Source organism: Dermacentor andersoni, chromosome 6 (assembly GCF_023375885.2).
Source record: "Dermacentor andersoni chromosome 6, qqDerAnde1_hic_scaffold, whole genome shotgun sequence".
Taxonomy (NCBI): Eukaryota; Metazoa; Arthropoda; class Arachnida; order Ixodida; family Ixodidae; genus Dermacentor; species Dermacentor andersoni.
The window spans coordinates 125,560,214-125,570,774 of record NC_092819.1 but is presented as its reverse complement, the minus strand read 5'-3'; the positions used below and the strand labels follow the sequence as shown (position 1 = coordinate 125,570,774).

The 10,561-nt window shown below is 42.2% G+C and overlaps 1 protein-coding gene across 1 annotated transcript; it reads left to right on the top strand.

The window, feature by feature from the left end:
* The first annotated feature begins 523 nt into the window (after positions 1–523).
* LOC140219106 (uncharacterized) lies at positions 524–8,309 on the top strand. The gene is made up of 9 exons (XM_072288990.1): positions 524–594; positions 1,143–1,506; positions 4,518–4,691; positions 5,676–5,862; positions 6,725–6,759; positions 6,790–6,967; positions 7,043–7,214; positions 7,291–7,439; positions 8,131–8,309. The coding sequence occupies exons 1-9, from the start codon at positions 524–526 to the stop codon at positions 8,307–8,309; spliced, it is 1,509 nt and encodes a 502-aa protein (XP_072145091.1).
* Positions 8,310–10,561: the final 2,252 nt, after the last annotated feature.

The window sequence follows — 10,561 nt, the reverse complement described above, 5'->3', positions numbered from 1 at the left end:
CGAGCATTGGTGAGTTCGCTTCTGGTAATGTTCGCACTTTCCGAACTGGGCTTATCCGGCTACGATACAGGATACTTTTACTTACATTCCTCCTTGTTCTTTATTTATGTACACAGCCACACTGAATTCGCGAAATGCATTTTTTTTTTCTTTCTGGATGACGAGGGGTGTATCGCAGAGGTAGCAAAACCGTCTTTTCATTGTGATTGCTCAGGTTAATGAGGTGTATTTCATAGCTGTTGTGTTACTAATTGATAACTGGTATTTATTGGCATCAGCACCTACATTCAAGGAATGTTCATTTTGATCACAGGTAGTCTCATATCCATTTACAGTAATATTCCAAGCAATTCTCACCTACAATGGTCAGTTGAATAGCTTTTTTCCAACATGACTTTTATTGCAGGAGTTCAAGTTAACACAACATTGAAGGAAACAAAGGAAAAGGGAACGCAGGTTTGCAGGAGAAGGAAGCCTGTGACGTCAACACCTGTGAAGAGGCGTTATAGTGCTCGAAGAGCTGATGGAGCCAAACGACGGCGACAAACATCTAGACAGGAGGCCAGCTTTCTCGCCTCACCTGATGCATCACCGGTAGCTCGCAAAGCTGACAGGCATGACACGACGTATGAGCCAGACAACTCGACTTGTACCTTGGATGCAACATTAGCTGATGAGTGAGCAGGACTCATATTTTACTGCATAGGAACCCATGCTCAAAAATAGTGACATGCAATGATAAAGAGATGGAGTAGCAACTCCCGATACTAATTCCGTTTCTCAGAACCATTCCCCTTTGCAAAAAAGAGCTCAAATGCCATAAGTCTTGGAGCTTGACTTTGGACAGTGTTATTTGCAACTTTAATCAACACAAATTAGAGAGCAAGGTTCAAGATTGCCGTTAGAATTTATAAGGAAAAAAAACCCTCACAATCAGGATGAAACTTTCACAAAATTATTTCTAGCGCTTTCTATTATGAGTGTCATCACAAGAAGTGTTTCCTGGGGTAATTGGTGCAGCATAATTTATGGAACAGTACCTCCCAGATATAGTGAGGCAATTTATTAATCATGGTGTAAACAGTGTGTATTGTCAAATGCATATATTTGTGAAACCTGACAGTGAGCACTTCCTTTTCCAGAAGCGACGAAGATGCTCATGCAAACCAGGAGGACTACTTCCTTGTCCACAGCACCTGCCTGGTCACCCTTCTGAGTCAGTGCCGCACTTGTTTGTCGGCTTCATGCACAGTGAAGCTGTTTTACACTGGCACACGCATTACGGCAGAAACTGAATGTCCGCACGCACATGTGCATACGTGGTCCAGCCAGCCACTTGTTGGAACCAAGCCGAGGGGCAACATCGACCTGGCAACGGCTCTGCTGTTTTCCGGCTCAAGTCCTACTAGTGCTCTCAGGATGACGCGGCTGATGGGTGTCCAAGTCATGAGCGACCAGGCTTTCTTCAATTACCAGAAGGCATACCTTCTTCCTGCAGTCACCACGGTAAATGCACAGCTTCCACTTTTCATAATGCCAACCTGCAGTACCTCTGGCATCATCCAAATATGCTCAAAAGGCACTTTATTTCGAACCTGAGTATTAGTTCTGTGCTTACTTTCACCAAGAGAGAGAGAGAGAGAAATTTACAGAAAGGCAGAGAGGTCGGCCTGAGCTATAACTTGCTCTGGCCTGCTACTCTACACTGGGGAGAAGGGACAGGGAGGGAAAGGGCTGATGAGTGATGATGGTATAAGGAAGAGATGCGTATATACAAATTCACAGAGTTGTGGCATCTCTAAAGCCGTGCGTCCAGCTCAATGGCTTGGAGAAAAGCTATAGCGGCACTGTTACCAGGGCTGCGCTGTTTGCATTAGGCAAAGGACCTAAAAGAAACTCGTCTGATAGCGGTCTCTTATGGATCGCTGCAATGGAAGAGACAAGTTGCTGTCGTTCTTGTGTGTACGCGGGACACAGGCAAAATATATGTTCAAGTGTTTCTGGCACCGCGCAGTATTCAGTTTGGGCTAGTATCACTGGCACCTATCGTATGTCTATAACAGTTGGTGAATGCGACACCAAGGCAAATCCGGTGCACCATGCTCGTGTGGCTTCTTTTGAACTTGTGAGGCATACGAAATTTCATTTGTTGGTCCCATTTGTGTAATCGCTTGTGTCGTCGATCTGGTTGGGTCCAGTGTTCCAACGTACGGTTGCGTATTACTTTCACCAATGTGAACATACGTTGTTATTATGATGTTGTGCAGTTCATTGCATCAGTAATGAAAGAACAGTAAATTGGATTGGCATTTTCATTTTATTCAGAACCACTATATCGGTGACATTACAGCTTTTACAGACCGGCATTCCACGCCAAGTGAACCAACATCAATTTTTTTCCTTTCTTTTATTGCTGCCAGGAATGTAACTGAAAAAAATTGTAAGTGTTGGTTGTTGCAGGAAAGTATTTCCTTCAACCAAAGGATATATTTTTTTCATAAGACTATTCAGTGAAAACTGGTCCTGGTAGTACTGTGTAAGCTAATGTAATGCATTGGTGGTTCAGATGAGTATGGCTGAACAATGTAACTTCGTAACGTCAGAAATTCAGCAAGTTAGTCCTGCATAATTGAAAATGTAACTGCACTACTTGGGACAAGAACAGAAATCAATGAGTAGGCGAGGACAGGCACTGCCTTTCTGATGGGTCTCTGTATTATACATGTACTACACGTGTACATGCCGTATGCTGGAAACTAAGAATTGAGGAAGAGCAGCATAGATAGAACACCAATGAAAACATGACAAGCTTATGTTTCTGGCTGTTAGGCGGAAAGGGTAACTTGCAAGTATGACAAGGTATTACTAACACCCTATATGCTTCTTGTTTCCTGCCTTAAAATATCGAACAGCATGTAGGAGTGCAAATAGTTACCTTCCATCCCACATAAACACTATATTTCCAATGCAACATAAAAGAATATGCAAATGTGTTGCCAGGCAGCAGATCCATTATGTTTAAATGACTCTCTGCATGAGCACAATAACAATGTGCACAATGATGAACTAGGCTTTTTAGTGAATCGTTGTCATGCCTGTGGGGTGCAATCCTTGTTTGAAAAAGCCCAGATAGTGTGGGAAGGCACACTGTGAATGAGCAATCCACCTATCTCATTACTGCAGAAATAAATGCTGTCTTCGACGATCATGGGCATGCTGTGCAGGCAATAGCAAGTCATGTTTTCACTGGTGCTTAACTAATCTGTGCTGCACTTCATTATTCCTTTGTTTCCAGTGTACAATGAATTAACACTGTCGTTTGTAATGAACCGTCTCAATGTAATGTCACAGGCTGGCCTTCTCTGCTTGTCGACTTATGGTAATGTGCAGCACAAACTATGAGGACAACAAACTGTGCGGAACGATCCCTGAACTACATTTAATTCCCAGAAAACGCCTGTTGGAATACAAACAAAAAGTTAGTAAACCCAGCTATTACACAACAAGTAAATCCAGCTATTACACAAGATGAACAAAAAGACAGATGGAAACAAAGCGCAAGGACAACACAGATTTAAAGATATAAATAACTTATGTGTGGACACCAGGTGCATGAAAATGTGAGAGACTAGTTGAAAATCACATTCTCAAAAACTATGCACCTGACCAGTCCTTGGGCGACAAGGTTACTGTGGATTGTAAAACTGATATTGATGTCTGGCTGACACACATGATTCCTCTTTTCTTTATGTTGCATGCCTCAGCCAGCTTGTGGGTCCTCTGATTTCCGTCCTGCAAAATCACATCAGCATCACTAAAAATTGGCATGTGAACTGGTCGAGGCATAGCACATACATAAAAGAGGGATTGCGTGCATCAGCCAGACATCGGTATCACATTTAGAAAGCAAGTAACCTTGCATAGTTTTTGACAAGCAATGATTTTTAACTAGTGTGTCACTTTTTAATGTACCTGATAAGTTTCGTTGCATTTATAAGTCTGTGTTATCCTCAAGGTTTGTATCTCTTTCTACTGTCGTTATCGTCGTGTCATAGCTGGGTTTATGTATCTTCTTTTCTATTAAAACAAGCAATTTCTGTAAATAAAATGCAGTTGAAGTTCAGCGCTCATCCTGTGCGATTCTTTGTCCTCATTGTTCGACCTGCCCGTTACCATGAATGCAACCAACTTGCCCAATGTTCTGTTCTTTCAAGCATCTGTTTATGTCCTCGTCTCCAGTCACATTTTGAATCACTGTGAAGCACACTCATTAGGACATTCTTGCTAACTAGTTGGTTCACACTTGAAGGAAGGTTAAAACTGCATGAAAAAACTAGGGGAAGCAAAGGAATACACAAGTCTGCACTCGTGGTGTATTGTGTGTTCCTTCTACTTGTATTTGTTTTTTGCGCAGTTTTAACCTTCCCATGCTCATTAACAGCGTGAATTCTTTTAGCAAATCTCTCTGTCCCCTGTGACACTTTTGTGCTTTAACTCTACTCGTGAATTCCTTACAGGTCTGGGATGAGCATCAGAAAACTTTGCTGACAGAGCTCAGCGATACCAGCCTGCAGCTTTGCGGGGATGGGCGATGTGATTCCCCTGGCCACAGCGCCAAGTTCCTCTCGTACTCCTTCCTGTGCCCTGAAAAGAGAAAAATCATACACACAGAGCAAGTTCAAGTGAAGGAGGTAAGTCAAGCAAGAAGCAGTTCAGATGCTTTCAGGATAGGTCCTATTATGCAAGCAATATTTACCCCAGCCAACGAAAATATGGCATGCAAAGTTGACATGCAATCCGAGCCGTTCAGTGGCTCATCGCAGTAAAGAGGTGGTCCTTCTTTCGATATTTCTAAACTGGGTATTGCTACGATGATATTTTTCAGGCTGTATATTAATACCTGAAATACTAAGGTCTGATTAAGAAACACCAATGTATGAAAGCCTTTAACCCTACAGCTAGAAAAGAACTAGCAGAACTTTCCAAGTTAATCAAAAAGCGTGAGATAGCTGACATAAAGTATTATATAGTATGGATAGAATTGAGCATGCTCTCAGGAACGGAGGAAGCCTAAAAGCAGTGGAGAAACTAAGAATAAGTAAGAATCAGATGTATGCATTAATAGAAAAAGCAGGCAATACCATTATTAATAGGGATAAGATAGTTAAAGTGGCTGAGGAGTTCTATAGAGATTTATACAGTACCAGTGGAACCCACGATGATAATGGAAGAGAGAATACTCTAGAGGAATTTGACATCCCACAAGTAACGCCGGAAAAAGTAAAGAAAGCCTTGGGAGCTATGCAAAGGGGGAAGGCAGCTGGGGAGGATCAGGTAACAGCAGATTTGTTGAAGGTTGGTGGGCAGATTGTTCTACAAAATCTGGCCACCCTGTATACGCAATGCCTCATGACCTCAAGTGTACCAGAATCTTGGAAGGACACCAACATAATCTTAATCCATAGGAAAGGGGACTCCAAAGACTCCAAAGCAGGGGGCAGCAGAAAGTTAGGTGGGCGGATGGGATTAAGAAGTTTGCAGGGAAAACATGGCCACAATCAGTACATGACCGGGGTAGTTGAAGTATGGGATAGGCCTTTTCCCTGCAGTGGGCATAGCCAGGCTGATGATGATATCAATACCAGCGGTGCTTTCTGTGCATTCCTGTTTTGCAGAGTGAACAAGTGCAGGCAAGTTCCCAGATGGAAAAAGAGGGCCTCGTAAGAGGTCTCAAATTTCTTTCTGAGCAAGGCATGACTGTGAGCTCATTGACTACAGACCGCCACTCGCGAATTAAGAAGCACATGCGGCTGCAACGTCCGGAGATCAATCATCACTTCGATGTGTGGCATGTTGCAAAGGGTACGAAGAAATTCATGTTGTTCGCCTGCAACAGGTGGCCTGTGTGTAACCTAGTGTACTTACTGAATGGACAGGCAATTGTATAATGGATTGTTCAGTGGATACATATGCTTAGACAAGGAAATTCATACAATCACAATTATGCCGCTGCTGTGATGGTTATTGCAACATGGTCACATTTGTCGTAATATGCTCATTATACTGTTATCGTCCCCCCATCGTGATCATGATACTTTCGTTGTACTGCCTTCATCATTCCATCGGCATCATTATTCATAATTTCATCGTCCATGTCTCATGAGTGTCGTCATACAGTTGTCATGCGATCACGATCATGGCTAACCCTGGTGATAAAAAATTTCAGTACGAAGCATAAATTCTTTAGCATGTCAAATTTTACAAGAAAAGGATTTGAGATAAGGAGGAACAATTGGGCTTTGTAAGAAGTCATACTTCGTATTCAGCACTTGGCCCATCTGTCTGTGTTGTCCTTTATACTATATTAAAATTTCCTGAAACTGAACTAGTCCATAAATAAATACTACTACATGCCTGTTGTGTGCGCATTGTTCGTTCAGCTCCTACAGGAAGTTCGTTTGGGATTTTGAAGGAGTGGTATGGCTTTCATCGCGGTAGGCTATTCACTGCCCTCATGGCTCCTCTGTTCATACCTCTTTAGTATTCAAGCTGTATCAGCCTTGGTTAGATTCTTAGGCAGATGATTCCTTTAATGAGTTTGCTTGCAACCGTGGTTCGTACAATGCCTACCAGTGCTGCTATATCTTTACGAGGCTTATGGTACGCAAAGTGCAAATCCACCTGACATGGAGCAATAGTGTATTGTGCTATTGCCTTGTTGCAGGCATCAGGAAAAAGCTGACTGCAGCTTCACGAAGGGCTGGATGCAGTGCCATTACAGAATGAACACAAGCCATCAACAACCACCTGTACTGGTGTGTATGCGCTTACGGTGGCAACGGGGACATGCTGGTGGCGGCATGGAGTAGCATGCTGAACCACATTAAGAACAGACATGAAGGACATGGTGGCCTGTACCCCCGCTGTCTTCACGGACAATCCCGCCGCATGCAATGGCTCACTGCTGGTAGGCATATATAACTAAACAGCACCAAGATAAAGTGCATAAAAGAGCTGTATTTATAATTCCCTTTCTTGTCAGACTCTCCAGCGTACAAGCAAATTGAGCGCATTGTGGCAGCACCACTGTTGCTGAAGGACATCCGCCAGTTGTCACCATCTGTTCAGACATACAGCCTGGAGTCCTTCCACAGTGTTCTAAATGGTTTTGCCCCAAAGTCCACTGCATTCACATATAAAGGCATGAAGGCCCGGTGAGTTTGCATAAGCTAATATTCTAGCAATGAAACTACAGTGTATTATTAATGCTGAGACAAAATAATTTTCTAGCACACTGATTGCTGCGCTTCACTTCAACGAGAACTCCCAGCGAGAGCAAGCAAGGAGCTGTGATGGTGCAGAACAGTGGCGCATAAAGTCCTCCAAGGTCAGGCAAAGTACCTCGACAGCATGTGCACTCAAGACAGCTCCCACATTTGGCAAGTCAATTTGAAAATACTTGCTGTGCTATGCTTTGCCTATTATTGCAATATGTTATGCAGCAATGTTTGTAAAAAAAGGGAATGTTTTAGTCCTCCTGTACTGTGTACCAAAAGCATCGACATCTCTTGCAATGGAGAGTGAAGTGACTGCGACAGCTGTTTTTCACAGCCATTTTCTGAACCTTCATGGCAGACTATCCAATAAAGACATTTTGCCAGGTCAGTGGAATTTTGCTCAAGATTGCCATGTACTGCCAAAAGCTATACATCATTGAGATGTCTCACTGAAAGGGTGCAATGACAGACACTCCGCGATGCAGAACGTGGAACATCTGAATGGCCAATGCTTCCGGAGCGACGATGAAGTCAAAGAGGTGAAACGCTTCCCCAACGGGCTGGCGGCGGAGATCTATGACAATGGGGTACAGAAATTGGAGCAGTCTACAAAAATGCGTAGAAAAAAGATGGCGATTATGTAGAAAAATAGAGTAAAGTTTCACTTTTCCAATGATGTTAATTTTTATGAGATTAAACAATGTTGTCTATTTGTGAAATTGATGGTAACCTTATTTCTGGATCAACTAGTATATGGAGTGTTTGTATATGCCATAGGACACCCCCCCTTTTAGGTGTGTGCAGGTATGAAAGGGAAGAAATGCAATAATCTGCTGAACTTTTCTTTTTTCAGACTATGTGAAAGACCTGCACAAGAAAGTGATGGAGCTGTGCGCACAGTATGACACATTCTCCAAAGCACTTGCACAAGTGGAGGAAAGTGTTCCAGCTGCATTCTCATCTAGGGATGACCAAAGAGTGCCCAAGAGAGACCTTGTAGCTGCACACAAAGCACGGTTCCTCAAGTTCTGATGTGGTGCACAGATCGGCATCACACATTTTCTTGACTCTTCCCTGACCGTTAACCATGTGCTCATTTTCAAAGTGATCATTTCATTTCAAAAAGCACTAGCCGCAACCCATACGATACAAAAATGTTAGCTTATATGCTAGTTAGACGGGCAAATTTAGCTTCACATTGAGCGAGTGCACCGTTAGTGTGCTTGTAAGAAATTACTTTGTTGTGTCGCTTTAAACAACAATGCCAAAACAAAGGAAACGGCCACACAGGAGAGAACATTGTTATTTCCTGTTCTGATGAAACGTGTAAACAATATGTCAAATTGCTTGATTTTGTAAGTCCTGGTGAGGAAAGAGTTAAACATGCACACATGATTCTTCCTACTCTGCCATATCGCTGGCATTCTAGTCATCACTAACTTTTCCATTATGTCTTCAGTGACGAAACACATCATCAACAAGAATACAGAATGTTTTACTGCTCAGCACTTTAGCTTTAAAAAACTGACAACCTTGTGACTAGTGATACCTGCTGACAGCTAAGCAGAACATTTTTCGATATCTGATGAGGAACTCAAATGTGCACGGCTATTTATCGATGACACTGCGCTGCTTCCACAATTTTATTTCCCTCTAACAGTCTGGGTACTTGAACCCTGTGGGCGTTTCTGTGGGGAACGTCATCCGAATTTTCGCGACAGCACATGATGGCAACACAAAGCGTTCACCTTTTCGAAGCCGCCCCCACAGCCAGCGCACAAATTGTCTGTATGCTGTGTACCGGTACCTTCTGTAAAGAAAAAAAAACACAAAACAATTATTACACACTTGCATGGAAACATTCAGTGAATTGAAGGCACTTCACTTAGTTGGATGCATTGATGCTGTGAGTAGCCTCTGTGGAAGAGGCTGCAGGCTATGGCCCCCAAGCATTTTTTTATTGATATTATTCATACAATTTTTGTGGCCTCAGTTAAACTTGCATCCCATGTTAAATAAGTGCCCACCAGGCACTGAAAGTAAACAAGCACAGTTGTAAATCTATTCATCAGCCAGCAGGACTATAGTGGCTTTACTTCACAAGGCTAGAAGGGGCTGCTCTCTCCCTACAATTTTTTTTTTTCATAAAACTGCTCCATGTTAAATGTAATACATTTATAATGTCTTTTTAAGCGGCTAGTTCCCTGCTCGTATATTACCTTAGATAATGTGCCATAACTTTACTTCAACATTAGGTAGCAGTCGACAGCCAGTGTACAAATCCAATGTGATATCATTTTTCATTTCATTGTTTGTATGTTTACTATAACATGACTGTGCTGCTCACAGATCTATCAGGAGGTTCCTGTTGGTGTCAGTGAATCCATCCATGTCAACCATGTGTATTGGTAATTTTTTAAAAAGACGAACTACCTATTTTTCTACCCATCCGCTACATCTTGTTGCCACCCATTTTGCCACTTTCAACCCAAAGATATTTTGTACGCATAAACCTTGACCTCTCTTGCTACATTACTTTATGAATGAGCATACTCAGCTGTCCATTTGTATTTTATTTTGTATATCTAGCAATCTAACTGTCATTTTTAATATGTAGCAGTCATTATAGATCAATAGTCCTTGTAAATAAATACAGACTTATCTGCTGTTTGTTGGATTCCTTCTTAATTCCTAACCATCCTGAACTGCTTCTATCACTGCATGAATAAACAAAGTGTTTTGCCAAACAGCTGTTTCAACATATATTAGCTTTGCTGTTGGGATATGTCATGCAGTATGTGTAGATCAAGAGCCTTAGTGGCACAATGTCACAATGAGAAGGCTGGCTAAAAAGAAAAATAGAAAAATGATGCCTACAGACAAACCGACTAAGTATTTCTAAGTGAACCCTTGACAATTCCAAGGTGTGTGATGAGGCCACTATGGCAATTAATGTTAATAAAACAGTGTGCATGACCATTATAAATGAGACAATGCTTTGATGTGCAGCTGTTTCTTGACCAATGCTGAAATTAGGTGCACCAGAGGAGTAACAATCTGGGTGTAACAACTGTATGCAATATGAATTGCACTAAAAGCACCAGAAACATATCTGGATTCATTTGGAAGATCAACTTTACAACAAAAAACTATAAACTTGTCTCCCCAATGGTACCTGCGGCCTCCTGGATGAGCATCAGTTTGATCAAACTATATGTATGCCAGGCATGTACCCGGAATTTCTATTTCGGTAGGGAGGGGGGGGGGCAAACCTCAAGGTTTCT

Excerpts from the sequence above, each read along its gene's own strand:
- LOC140219106 (XM_072288990.1), top strand. The coding sequence starts at position 524 with ATGGAGCCAAACGACGGCGACAAACATCTAGACAGGAGGCCAGCTTTC. Across the intron at positions 595-1,142 it reads CCTCACCTGATGCATCACCG|AAGCGACGAAGATGCTCATG; the intron begins GTAGCTCGCAAA and ends TTCCTTTTCCAG. Across the intron at positions 5,863-6,724 it reads TGTGTGGCATGTTGCAAAGG|GCATCAGGAAAAAGCTGACT; the intron begins GTACGAAGAAAT and ends GCCTTGTTGCAG.